Raw genomic sequence first — 13318 nt, 5'->3', positions numbered from 1 at the left:
CAAACAGCCTGAGCGCTGTATACCATGTGCCTGGCAGTGTGGCTGACACGAGGGGCCCACATCCTGGCTGAGGAGCTGGGGTCAGACACCTGGCAACCCCCACAGGTCAAGGTGTGTGCCAAGCTGAGAGTGAATTGTAGGTCCATCTGCATTCAAAGAAGGGAGAAATCAGCAAAGGTCACAATCACCGGAGAAGTTTCATAGAAGGGACTGGTTTCTGTGTCAAGAAAGGACGCCAGAGCAGGAGGGTGGTGAGCAGGAGGGTGGTGAGCAGATGCAGGCATCATCTGGGGCCTTTGGTGGGTCCTCCTCCTCCCCTGGCCAGGCAGCACCTGATCCTGCTCATCCAGGCCCACCCCACTTCCACCTCCACTCCAGCCATCCCTAGGCTTCTGAGTAGAGGAGAGTCAGGAACTGAGTGCAAAGGATTTCAGACTATCAGTGGATGGCAACGCCTGAGGGACTGACAGGAGAGAGGCAGCTGTTACAATGATCTAGAGCCAGGATGCATCTGTGGCCAGGACCTATTTACAATCGGGACAGATGGGGACAAAGGACGGAAGCACTTTACAGGAAGAAGGTGAACCAGGCAGTGCGTGTGGAAAGAAAAGGCACACTGGCTAGTTCTGGACACTAGCAAATTACATGCTGCAGGAAGCAGGCCAGGGAAGGGAAGAGGGCCAAGGTCTTCAGATGAGTGATGCTGAAATTCAGTGCACAGATCTGCGAGGAAACAAATTTATTCACGCACTGCATCCTAAACACACACCCCCAAATGTAACATCCATTTGGATGAGCCCAAAGTCTCAGATTCCAAAGTCAACAGTCTTTGAGACATCTCCACAGAACACTGCTGGTACCTGCCCGTCAGCATCCTCTCCACACTGAGGGTCTGCTACACTGCCACTGCCTCAGCCAGGCCTCAGCTCACCCTAACCCCCACCCCTTACTCCCCACTCAGCCAGGAGGTATTTCCAGGAGTGCCCCGGAGCCCCACGGCCACTCCTCAGACTGGCCACAGCCCTTAGCAGTCACCTTGACTTTTGCTCTGATTAGAAAAGCAACACTTGTTAACTGTAGACATTGCTAAGATACAAAAATAAGTAAAAAGCAAGACCACAATCTATGATTTCGGGTCCTAAATATAATCATCAGTATTTTAAGTATGTAGTCTTTCATATTAAGTATGAAAAAAAAAAAAAACAGGTACACACTTAGTAAGCTGGGGTCATACCACCGTTTTACAGCCCACTGTTCCACAACATGCTTCTCTGTTCTGTGCAAACAGGCTGCCTAACAACCAGAAGACTCCTTTACAGAGCACTGACCTCACTGAGAGGATCACTTATTGTTGCTGGATAATTACCCTGGTAGTTCCTTTTTGCAAGTGTGAAGGACACTTCAGTGGGCGTGCCTCTGTCCCATCCCAGGCTCCTGCCTCTGCTTATATTCTTGAGGTAAATTGAAATAGAGTCAGCTATATAAATTTAAATAGAGGGTCACCCACACGTTACAAGCTGCCCTCCAGAACGGCCTCTGCTCATCCCACTCCTGAGGATGAGAAGGAGCCTGCTTTACCACCACAACACCGTTAAAATCAGAAACACGGCTGCCTTGACACGAAGAAAACGGTCCTCCTGACTGAGCCCTCCCACCGATCGGCAGGAGCTCCTGGCCCCTCACGGGGGCTCGTTGTAAATTATGAGGACAGTGTGATTTTCCAGCAAGCTTCATCTCCCAACCGCTGGGAAATATCCACTTGTCATCCTCGTCGCCAATTACATCCTGACCAGGAAACAGAACTCTGGTCATCACTGCTGCCACTCACTTAGAAACCGATTCATACTCATCTGTCTGTCCCATCACACACCCTGAAGGTTTCATTTTAAATTTAAAAAAATCTTACTTCCAAGTGATTTCTCTTCTAAAAGTAACACATAAAACATAAAAAGTGCTAACAACGGGGCTGGGGGGTTTTCTTAGTTACACTCCAGCAGCTGTTGACACAATCCCAATTCACAAACACCAAACTCCAGTGCTGTGAAGACTGGCAGGGTCTTCTCAGTCCATCAAAGAGTGAAGTGGTTCTATGCGCCCCATGTCTGCCACGCACTTAACTTACTTGGAAATGTCCTTGCTGTCCGGCCGCCACGGGAACCGGACACTCCCGATGGCTGCCCGGTAGCAGTAGACGCCCAGCAGCCCCAGCGCCAGGGCAGCCTTGGACACAGAGGAGCACCCCCTCTGCACCAGCACAAAAACTACGAGGAGGGAGATGGCAGCCAGGACAGAGAGCTCGGCTTTGTGATCAGAGCTGAAATGAGATGGAGAATGCCAGCATTACAGCAAACAAACAGCGATGAGATCAATCTACACCGAGTGGCTTTCAAAGAACTGTATTAAAAAATAGCTGATTTTCCCAAAAACCAAAGATTACATGAAATTGTTGGTTTTTCTTTTCTTTTTTTTTTTCTTTTTCTTTTTATTTTTTTATTTTTTTTTTTGAGACAGAGTCTTGCTCTGTCCCCCAGGCTGGAGTGTAGTGGCTGGATCTCAGCTCACTGCAAGCTCCGCCTCCCGGGTTTACGCCATTCTCCTGCCTCAGCCTCCCGAGTAGCTGGGACTACAGGCGCCCGCCACCTCGCCCGGCTAGTTTTTTGTATTTTTTTTTTAAGTAGAGACGGGGTTTCACAGTGTTAGCCAGGATGGTCTCGATCTCCCGACCTCGTGATCCGCCCGTCTCGGCCTCCCAAAGTGCTGGGATTACAGGCTTGAGCCACCGCGCCCGGCCGGTTTTTATTTTCAAACGAAGGTTCTTAAAGTGTAACAAATCAAAGACGGTCAACCTCAGTGGGGTGTGGTGGCTCACGCCTGCAATCCAGCACTTTAGGATGCGGAGGCGTAAGGATCGCTTGAGGCCAGGAGTTTGAGACCAGCCTGGGCCACATGGTGAGACCTCATTTTATTTAAAAAAAAAAAAAAAGGACAGTCAACTTGAACTCTCACTTCTCATTCACAAATAGGTTTCCCATCATCAGATCTGGATGCCCAGAGGCCAGGTGGTAACAAATATATAAAGAGTCCTCTTGCCCCCTGGCACCCCCTCGGGAGCAGGCCTGCATCGACCAGCTCACCTCCTCCCACCCTCTCCCATTAACTCGGTAACGCACCACATGTCCCTAGACCCACATGGCTTCTCACAGGGTCTGCCGTCACCTGCTCCTGGGTGAGGAGATGGGGCAGAGGTTGACAGCTCGTCAGAGAGCAGAGACCGCAGTCCTGACCGCACTGCAGTGGTGCAGCACCAGCCAGCCCTGGCCTGAGTGTGAGGCGGTGACGGCCGGGCTCCCTTCTGTTTCTTTCACGGCAGCTCTCACTTCAAAGCCTCCCAGGATGGGAGGGGGAGACTGGGGCCACACGGGGGCCTGGGCCTCACCCCAGGAAGGGGCACCTGGGTTTTTTTGTATTGTTACTTTTAAAATGGCACGTGTTTTTACACAATCTTCAGGACTGTTATAATAATAAAGTAGAACAATTATAACAATGTAATTGTTACTGTCAGAAATTATATGAATGTGCGCTGTCTCAAAATACTGTAATATTTTCAGACAACGGTTGACCTCGGGTAAGCAAAACTGCGGATAACGCGGTGGGGGATGGCTCTTGCATGTGGGGTGGAAAGCCAGCCAGTTCTCTCCTAATGCTTTAACTTTCCAGGAAAGTCAGGAACAAGGTGTCACAGTGCTATTCCGGGACACGGAGCTCCGTGACACACCCTGCTCTACATGCCTGGGATCCGACCCCGAAGCTGGCGTGCCCAGCACAACCTCCCGTCAGCCTGTTCCCCCTCCGCTTCCTCACCTCCGGAGCGGGGACCAACCAAAGTCCTCTCTCCGGGGTTGCTCTGGAAAGGAAATGTGTGGGCACACGGCAGGCAGATTACCTGAAGGACCCGATCTGTGATGACTTTGGTTACCAAGGTTTTAGTAATTTAGTTAATGCTTAGCCTCCCACAAGAATTACTTAATCAGAAGAATCTGTAATTTCGCAGCTTCTGATGTAAATTTACAAGTATCTTCCAAAAGAACCGTGACACTAACGTGGCCCCAGGAATCCTCACATGCTCACCAAGACTGAGTCTCGTCATTCAGTTCTGTTTCTCTGCCTCAGCAGGTATGAAGTCACACCCTGTCATTTAACCGGAAGTACCCTCATTACTAGGACTGGGCATTTCTCTTTTCCTTCTGCTGGCATTTCTTATAGGAGTTCTCTGCAGTGATGAGACCACAACCCGTGCCTGTTACTCTCATCGCAGATACTGTTTCATTTTGCTGCTCTTCTTTTACTTTAGCTTCCTAAGTCTTCACTGCCAGATAATTAAAATTTAAAGTCTAGACAAATCTTAATTATTTTTCTGTCCTAGTTTCTTATACTTATTTTGAGCCTTGCTTGAAATGATTTGCTACACTTTCTAGGCGGTTTTCCAGTTGCCAATGAAAGGCTCAGGAGGTGGCTGAATTCCTCCACACGGCTCTTACCCTCAGGGTGAGGAGAGAGAAAAGGGAGGATGGAGAGGAGAAAGGAGGGGAGCTAAGGACAAAGCTGACCCACAGACGCTGCACCCACTTTGCCTGGCTGACCCCATCCTTGCTGCTGCCCTGGGGATCATCGGCAGTGGGATATGGGTCTGGGGGAATGACATGGCTTAGATGTTTGTCCACTGCAAATCTCACATTGAACTTGGACATTCAGGCTGGGCACAGTGGCTCACACCTGTAATCCTAGCACTTTGGGAGGCCGAGGTGGGTGGATCACTTGAGTTCAGGAGTTCGAGACCAGCCCAGCCAACATGGTGACACCCCGTCTCCACTAAAAACACAAAAATTAGCCAGGCATGGTGGCGGCACCTGTAATCCCAGCTACTCAGGGGCCGAGACAGGAGAATCTCTTGAACCGGGGGGCAGAGGTTGCAGTGAGCCGAGATTGTGCCACTGCACTCCAGCATGGGTGAGACTGAAACTCCATTTCAAAAAAAAAAAGACACTGGACCTCCAGGGTTGGAAGTGAGCTTGGTGGGAGACGTCTGGGTCATGGGGGCAGATCCCTCATGAATGGCTTGGTGCCATCTTCGCAGTAATGAGCACATTCTCCCTCTGGCTGTTCACAGGAGAGTTGGTGTTTAAAAGCACCAGACACCTCCCCCATCCCTCTCTGGCTCCTGCTCTCGCCACATGAAGTGCTGTCTCCTGCTTTGCCCTCCGCCATAACGGCCAGTTTCCTGAGGCCTCTCCAGGAGCAGATGCCAACACCATGCCTCCCGTGCCGCCTGCAGAGCTGAGAGCCAGGATGAGCCTCTTTCCTTACACGTGACCCGGCCTCAGGTGTTTCTTCACAGCAACGCAGGAACGGCCTGACACGGGGGACGCTGAGTGACGGGCGGGGGCACAGCCTGGGCATGGACGGGGCGTCCACAACAAACCATTAGCGAGCCTGACCCCGAAATGACATCTTTACTCTATCATGATCATTGAAACACAAGGTTTCAATCACGAAGAGTTACAGTGGTTCAGCACTAATAAATCAAACCTATTAGGCCAGCCCCCAAATAAATTCACCTCTCAACACTAATTCTAGTATCTAGTAAAAACACTGGTTTTAGTATATTTTCCCAGTTCTTCAGATCTCAAAATACTATCCCATTCTTAATATGAAAAATGATCTCAATTTAGAAAAAGAAGAGCTTGGCAGGTGACCAACTGGCTGTAGAAAGTCTGGCCTGTGACCACAGGCCCATGCTCTCACCTGGTGAGCCAGTGGCCGAGGTCAGGCCGGTGAGCCCACTGCACACCTGTCTGGTTTAGAGAGCGCAGCAGCCGGCAGCAGGCCAGTATCAGCCACGGACTGGCCAGCACCATCCACTTCTCGTGGCCTCTGAGCCCTTGGGAGGCAGAGGGGCTTCTGTGGCCTTTGTCTCGCTCCAGCGCATCACAGGCAGGCCCGTCCTGCCACGCTGCTGTGGCCCCGTCAAGCCCTTGTTCCACACGGAGGCCACATGGAGGCTCACTGTCATCTCCCAGAAAGCAGTTTCTGTAGGTTTCTTGGCTCAGAGCTAGACACAAGGTGTTCACAAGGAAGTACCAGGTCTGGTGTTCCTCCTCCACGAAGCTGCTGGCACCCAGGCTCAAGACGTGGCCCGCCGTCCCTAGCAGAATAAGAAGGTCTAGCTCTGACCACCTTGAGCTGGGATGCACAGGGTTCTGTAAAAAGCAAAGCACATTTTGTAAGAGACAGTCTGATAATTACGCACATCTTGTGGCATGTCAAGTCCTTGCTCACAGCAGAAAATGCCCTGGACACACACCGTTGTTCCTCGCACCCAGCACCTGGGCCCCTACACTGGAACAGCCCCCTTCTGCTCCAATGGCAGGAACCCTCCTCTTGGGACGCAGCCTGCAGAAGTGGAGACGCCCTCAGCCCAGGCAGGGGAGCCGGGACACAGCACGGCCAGCCAGCATGTCCTCCCACTGGACTGCAAGGCCCAAGCTGAGCGACAAAGACTGATTATGGTCAGAACCCTCTGGGCAGTGATGGAGCCCAAAGAGCTTGCCCAGAGGCTCCTGGCCCTGGCCCTCCGTGCTCCCGCGTCCAGGCTCTTGAAGAGCTCTGGTCTTCAGATGGGCATCGCCAGTTCCTGCTTCTTGAAACCAAAGAACCCCAACAATACATCCCACCAAACCAGACCTTGAATTTCTCATGAATATTCCAGAAATCCAGAAAGTTTCCACTAAAATGGTTAATTCTGTTGAAATGACAAAGTTGACATCACAGTACTGTCCCTTAAATATACGAACTTAAAGCAGTCAAAATCAAAGATGAGGACTCAATTATTGCCACTTACTCTTTTGATAACTATATATTGCGTGCGGCTAGGTACTAATTCAATAGAGGGAGAGAGAGCATGAGCCCAGGTAGGCCCGAGGTGCGAGCATGGATGCAGATCATCCTGGCTCCGAGGAAGCCTGTGGCCTGATCACAACGCTGTGTCTCGGTCAGACACTCAGCACAGGGCCTCTGACAGCTCAAGCCAAGAGCGGATAAGGGCTGCGCAGGGCTGGGGTGGGGGCCAACAGTCCTGCTGCCACTGCACTAAGTCACTTCATCCTGGACTCTGGATCTGAGTGCGACCATCCGCCTCTTTCTCACTGCCTCGCCACCACTCCCCAGCTAACAAATGAAGGTGTCCGAGGCCAAAGACTAAGAATTCCAACAGAAAACATCCGCCTTGGAAAGAAATCTGGACCTGATGAGGCAGGATGCATTCTGGAGGCAGCAGGATGAGTGAGGCGACCAAGTCTCCTTTTGACCCTCCTGAGTGTCCAGGACAACTGTCTTTTCTTCCCTCAGCTGCAGCTCCCACGCCTCTGCTGGGAGGCTGTCTGATTCACGCACCCCCTCAGTGGGGGGTTCATTCCTCTGTGACCACCAGCTCTTTACAATCGCCTTTGTGACAGTCGCAGGAACCTAGCTTTCCAAGAACTAAGGCATGTGACCTGACAGCACAGATGTGAACACCTGTGTCAGGACACCCTGAAGCCTCGGATAAGGCTGCTCCAAGTCCTTCCCTGAGGCCCCCTGTCCAGGGCACTGCCAGCACTTGGCACACACCAGGTGTTCAACGGAAGTCTGGTAAATGAAAGGCAGCCTGAAACAACAAGAACAGCCTGAGCAGAAGGACCACACCACATTCCTAGGAACCAGCCGTACGTACCTTCCTGGAGGCGTTTCCACCCACGAGCATGTTGGTCAGAACAGAAACAACCACACACAGCAGCGCCGAGGCCAGCACCATCACCCCACCTGCTGCCAGCCACGAGAGGCCACAGAAGTAGCACGAACTTTCAGCTGAGGTGCACACAATGACGTGAACGGCCGAAAGAACCAAGATTACCAAATAAAAGAGCAGAGAAAACCCAGGAGATGACAGTGGGACTTCCAGCTCAGCCTTTCTGTGCAGTGCCTGTGGGACGCTGAGCAGGAGCAGGGTGAGAACCTGGAACAGAGAAACAGCAGCGTTCACAGACTGCTGGGCTTGGAGAAACCCACTTAAAAACAAGCCCAGCTCCCGCTCTCGTGTCAGCTGTCCACACAGTAAAAGCAGAAAAGAAAGCTCAGGAAAAGATGATTCTTAATTAACTGCCCCAAAATGCATGGCGTGATTTTTTTTTATCACCTGTAGCAATACTGAGTGATGCCAATTGACACCTGACAATACTCTGGGTCTTGTCACAAATCAGGACACACCACGAAAGAGTTAAACAAGAAAATTAATATTTTCCCATTTTTAATAACATCAAGATATATACTTAAAACTATAAATATTTGGCTGAGTTATCAAATCAATGCAACACCTGAGCCACGACTGTGTGAGCATCTGTACCTCCAAAACCACGACAGTCCCCACCATCATCGAATACATGTCGTACTGGGCCACTTGTGTGCTCAGGGACAAGCTCAGCGTCTTCAGAGCAGCCAGGTACTGCCTGAGAACCTTGGAGCCCAGGTTGAACAGGACTTCTGAATGCTTTTCCTCCAAGTACAGTCTGATCCAGTTCCCATGCAATCTTTCTGACATTTTAAACTGCTCAAACCCAGGATCTATTAAGAAGACAGAAAAGTTACATGTGCACGCACACACCATGAACATACATATATATACATAATCTCAAAGTATTTAGTTACGCGTGGCACATGGCAAAGCCTTCTCTTTTTAGAACTGACACTTAACGAAGATGAACCATTCCTTTGGGTGGGGGTCTGCAACGTCTTCTGTAAAGCCTGGAAAGCCGCCGATGTGCATCCATCCGCCCTCTGGCGATACGGGCCTTGGTCCTTGGCATACACCCTGTGGACGGCAGTGACTGCCCCCTGTGCTGCCTGATCTCTTTCTCTGCCTCCCTCATCACTCTCACTTCCTCCTCCCTGTTCTGTCTCTTTCTACTCTCTCCTTCTTGTCAACGTGCAAACAATCCTGAAATGCATTTTGTCAACAGTCAGGTTTTACAGTCTTTCTAACCCTTACAGCACTGTATGCGGACTGGGCAGGCAGCGGCTTGACCGTTCTCCACCACACCCACTTCCCCTGTGCAGACTGGCCCTTCCGAGCTCTAACATCCTCCGTTCTGTAGCCTGGGTGACTTCCTCACATCCTCTTTGGAAAGGGAGAGCAGTTTCCAGCCCTCTCTGCTCACAAGGGTGAGCTCTGCTGGGAGCATGGATGCCCTGCCTCTGGATAAAGCCCTGCCCCTCTGCTATGGCACCCTCTTTTAGACCATAGTGCCATGCTGCTCATGGCACAGCTGATGTCCTTTCTTTCCAGAGTTGGCTGATGCGTGAGCCTCTGCCTGGACCACGCTCACTTGTGATTAGACTGGTTTTTTGTTTTGTTTTGTTTTGTTTTTTGAGACGGAGTCTCGCTCTGTCGCCCAGGCTGGAGTGCAGTGGCGTGATCTCGGCTCACTGCAAGCTCTGCCTCCTGGGTTGACATCATTCTCCTGCCTCAGCCTCCCAAGTAGCTGGAACTACAGGTGCCTGCCACCACGCCCGGCTAAGATTTTGTATTTTTTTTTTTTTTTTTGAGATGGAGTCTCGCTGTGTCTCCCAGGCTGGAGTGCAGTGGCGTGATCTCGGCTCACTGCAAGCTCTGCCTCCCGGGTTCACGCCATTCTCCCGCCTCAGCCTCCCAAGTAGCTGGGACTACAGGCGCCCGCCACCACACCCGGCTAGTTTTTTTTTGTATTTTTAGTAGAGACGGGGTTTCACCATGTTAGCCAGGATAGTCTCGATCTCCTGACCTCGTGATCCACCCGCCTCAGCCTCCCAAAGTGCTGGGATTACAGGCTTGAGCCACCGCGCCCGGCCAGATTTTGTATTTTTTAGTAGAGACGGGGTTTCACTGTGTTAGCCAGATGGTCTCGATCTCCTGACCTCGTGATCTGCCCACCTCGGCCTCCCAAAGTGCTGGGATTACAGGCGTGAGCCACCACGCCCGGCCTAGACTGGCCTTTAAAGCAAGAACTTCCTTCCCGAGACCCCCTCGGTTTTTGACATGCGTTTCCTACTCCAGAAGAGCCACGCCAAGGAGGGTCTCAGTTGTGCCTCTTGGCAGGCTCGCCACTCTGTGGCTCTGCATGCCCCAGGCCTGCTGTCATCACAGCAGTGAAAGAGCTGCCACGGGCACTTGAGCCACTGAGGTCCAGGGCGCTGTGGCACGAGTCCCTGAGCGTGAACCCACACGCCTGCAGGCCCAACCTACTGCTGCCGGCACCAAGTCCCTGAGCGTGAACCCACACGCCTGCAGGCCCACCCCATGGCTGCTGGCACCAGGTGCTCTGCACTAAGTGCCAGTGGCCAGCAACACTACGCAGCTCGCTCGTTTCACCTCCCTAATAACCCTATGAGGCAGGGATGAGCATCAGAACTTCTCCAGAGGAGGCAACTGAGACACAGGGGGTGAGTCACACACCCAGGCCACAGCACCAGTGGGTAAAAGCTGCAAACGAAACTCAGGCAGTCTGGTTCCAGGGCTGGCATTCTTCATTGCTACACCCACTACCCTGGAGTGGGGGACGCCTGTGTCCACACCCCACCACCCCCGAGTCACAGAGACATGGGTACCTGTGCCTATACCCTACGAGCTATGAGGATGCATCTGTGCATCGAAACAAATATCCATGGAGCGTGGACAACATGCCAGGCACTGTGCCAGGCGCTGTGCCAGGGGAAAGACATGACATGGCGAGCAAGCAGGTACAATCCTTGCCTGCTGGGGCCTGGATCCAGTAGGGCTCACAGGCACGCGCGCACACACACACGCGCGCACACACACACACACACACACAAGTGTAATTACAAACTGTGACTGCATTACAGTTGTAATTACAAGTTTCCCAGGAAGGAAAAGTAGAGGGTACCAATGAGGGATTTTTGGTAATGGGGAGGAACTGATTTTGGACTGGGAGTGGGCGCTGGACCAGGAAGGTCTGATGTTTATGCTGAAATGTAAACGGTACCCAGGAATTCGCCAGGCAAAAAACTGGAGGAAGAGCATCAAGTTGATGGGAACAGCATGTGCGAAAGTCCAGAGGCGAGAAAAGGCCAGTCCCACTACACTGAGAGAGCCGGGCACCTCCAACAGACTGGACACCACCCAAGGACCGTACGGGCCTGGCTGTGGGTTCTAAAACATATTTCAGTGTCAGAACACGTACCCTATTTTGTTTTAGGAAATGTGATCCCCGACGGTGTAGACAATGGGCCGCCAAGGGGGGTGTCCCAGACGCTGTGGGCTGTGTTTTCAGTCAAGGGAGGCTCCTGCATTCATTTAACAGGCTAGTTTCCTCCCATATCCACTGTGGTTCCCAACTTCCCCCAGCCACTGCTTCCGGAACAGGCAAATAACCCTTCCATTGTTTTTTTGATTTTGTTGGTATTTTTTTGTTTTGTTTTGGAGACGGAGTCTCACTCTGTCGCCCAGGCTGGAGTGCAGTGGCATGATCTCGGCTCACTATAAGCTCCACCTCCCAGGTTCACACCATTCTCCCGCCTCAGGCTCCAGAGTAGCTGGGACTACAGGCGCCGCCACCACACCCAGCTAATTTTTTGTATTTTTAGTAGAGACTGGGTGTCACCACCGTGTTAGCCAGGATGGTCTCGATCTCCTGACCTCGTGATCCGCCAGCCTTGACCTCCCAAAGTGCTGGGATTACAGGCGTGAGCCACTGTGCCCGGCCAAAAATTAAACTTCTTTTGTTGGTGTTTTCATTGCTCTTAGCACAGAAAAAAGGACACATTAACAAAACAAGCAATATGCAAAAGCTACCAAACTCAGACTATTTTTTAAAAAACCAAAAGCACAAGTCACGGTTGTCCCTGGTCTTGACTAAATGTCTCCATGGCCAAAGGCCTCCACCTGGCCACCTCACAGGGTGAGAGCTGGTGCTCAGTGGGGCCTCCGGCCACTCATCACATCTGGTTCCCAGCACTCCTTGGCTGGCCGGGTTTGTCTTCCACAAGTGACTCTAGGAGGCCGGTTTCTATCTCAGCGCAAGCTTGTGGACGTTCACTCTATTTGGTAGTAATAGTATCCCGCTACTTCAAGTAGGGAAATCCGCCAACACATTAACTGCTGCCCCCAAATAGGAGCCGACTTCCTCCAGGCTCTCGAAGGAGCCCCAGTGTCAAACATGATTCTCAGGCCGGGCGCGGTGGCTCAAGCCTGTAATCCCAGCACTTTGGGAGGCCGAGGCGGGTGGATCACGAGGTCAGGAGATCGAGACTATCCTGGCTAACATGGTGAAACCCCGTCTCTACTAAAAATACAAAAAACTAGCCAGGCGTGGTGGCGGGCGCCTGTAGTCCCAGCTACTTGGGAGGCTGAGGCAGGAGAATGGCGTGAACCCGGGAGGCGGAGCTTGCAGTGAGCCGAGATCACGCCACTGCACTCCAGCCTGGGAGACACAGCGAGACTCCGTCTCAAAAAAAAAAACAAAAACAAAAACAAAAACAAAAAAAACATGATTCTCTGATGAACGTGGCTACGTCAGAGTCGATTGCCTGAAGATGTCTCAGGGAGACAAACGTTCCTCTCCTGGATCCTTCCTGCAGCTGTCTCCTGGCACCTCCCTTGGCCCCACACCCACCTCAGGCAACCTCACCTCCTACTCCCATTAGGGTGGCTGTGTCTGCTGCCGAGGGCTCTCTCCTGCCCAGTACCAGCCAGGCCCTACCCTACTTTCCATCTGACGAAGTTACTCATCATCTCCCGCAGCCAGATCCGAAACTCAGTTCTCAATTCCTGATTTTATTCGATACCAACCTTTGACACAGCAGCCCACTCCCTGCTTCCTGAAATTACTTCTTTACAAGGCTTCCTGGACACCAACACCCCACCCACAAGCACCTGCCTTGCAGAACTGCTCCCCCTAAGTCGTGCCCTCCTGAGGAAATGATTACCCTGCTCCTTCGCTTTCAGCTGAAAGTCCCGGAGTCGTACCTAACGCCTCTGCTCTGCTCATACCCAGTCTCTCAGCACATGAGCAAATCCTGTCTTCATGATCCTCAAAATTTTTCCAGAACGCAACCACTTCTCCACCGCCACTGCCTGGGCACTGGCCACCCTCACCTCTCACAGAAGTACAGCCACTGCCTCCCGACTGGTCTCCTCCCACAGCACAAAGCAGAATCCTCCACAAGGGTACCTGAGACAGCCTTTGAAAATGCAAGTGGAGGACTCTAGCTCTCACCAAACCCTGCAGCAGCT

General features: G+C 52.0%; 1 protein-coding gene across 40 annotated transcripts in view; it reads right to left on the bottom strand.

Annotated features, from left to right (window-relative positions):
* Window positions 1–13318, bottom strand: part of PIGG (phosphatidylinositol glycan anchor biosynthesis class G (EMM blood group)) — a 59648-nt gene that overhangs the window by 25310 nt on the left and 21020 nt on the right. For 10 of the 40 annotated variants that reach the window (XR_010586692.2, XR_006698087.3, XR_012434514.1 and 7 more), the window contains 4 exons: window positions 8438–8655; window positions 7769–8050; window positions 5803–6257; window positions 2123–2314 (listed from right to left, as the gene is read on the bottom strand). Coding sequence is in view for 16 of the 40 variants with exons in the window: in XM_074039158.1 (XP_073895259.1) it covers window positions 2123–2314; window positions 5803–6257; window positions 7769–8050; window positions 8438–8655 (1147 nt within the window). In the remaining 24 variants the exon portion in view is untranslated. Of the gene's footprint in view, window positions 1–2122; window positions 2315–4128; window positions 4271–5491; window positions 6258–7768; window positions 8051–8408; window positions 8656–13318 lie in introns of those variants that run through there. The other 30 variants (XR_012434529.1, XR_012434521.1, XR_012434523.1 and 27 more) reach the window with 10 other exon arrangements.

The sequence above is a fragment of the Macaca fascicularis genome, chromosome 5, assembly GCF_037993035.2.
Source record: "Macaca fascicularis isolate 582-1 chromosome 5, T2T-MFA8v1.1".
Taxonomy (NCBI): Eukaryota; Metazoa; Chordata; class Mammalia; order Primates; family Cercopithecidae; genus Macaca; species Macaca fascicularis.
The sequence above is the reverse complement of the archived record's forward strand: the minus strand, read 5'-3'. Positions and strand labels throughout refer to the sequence as shown.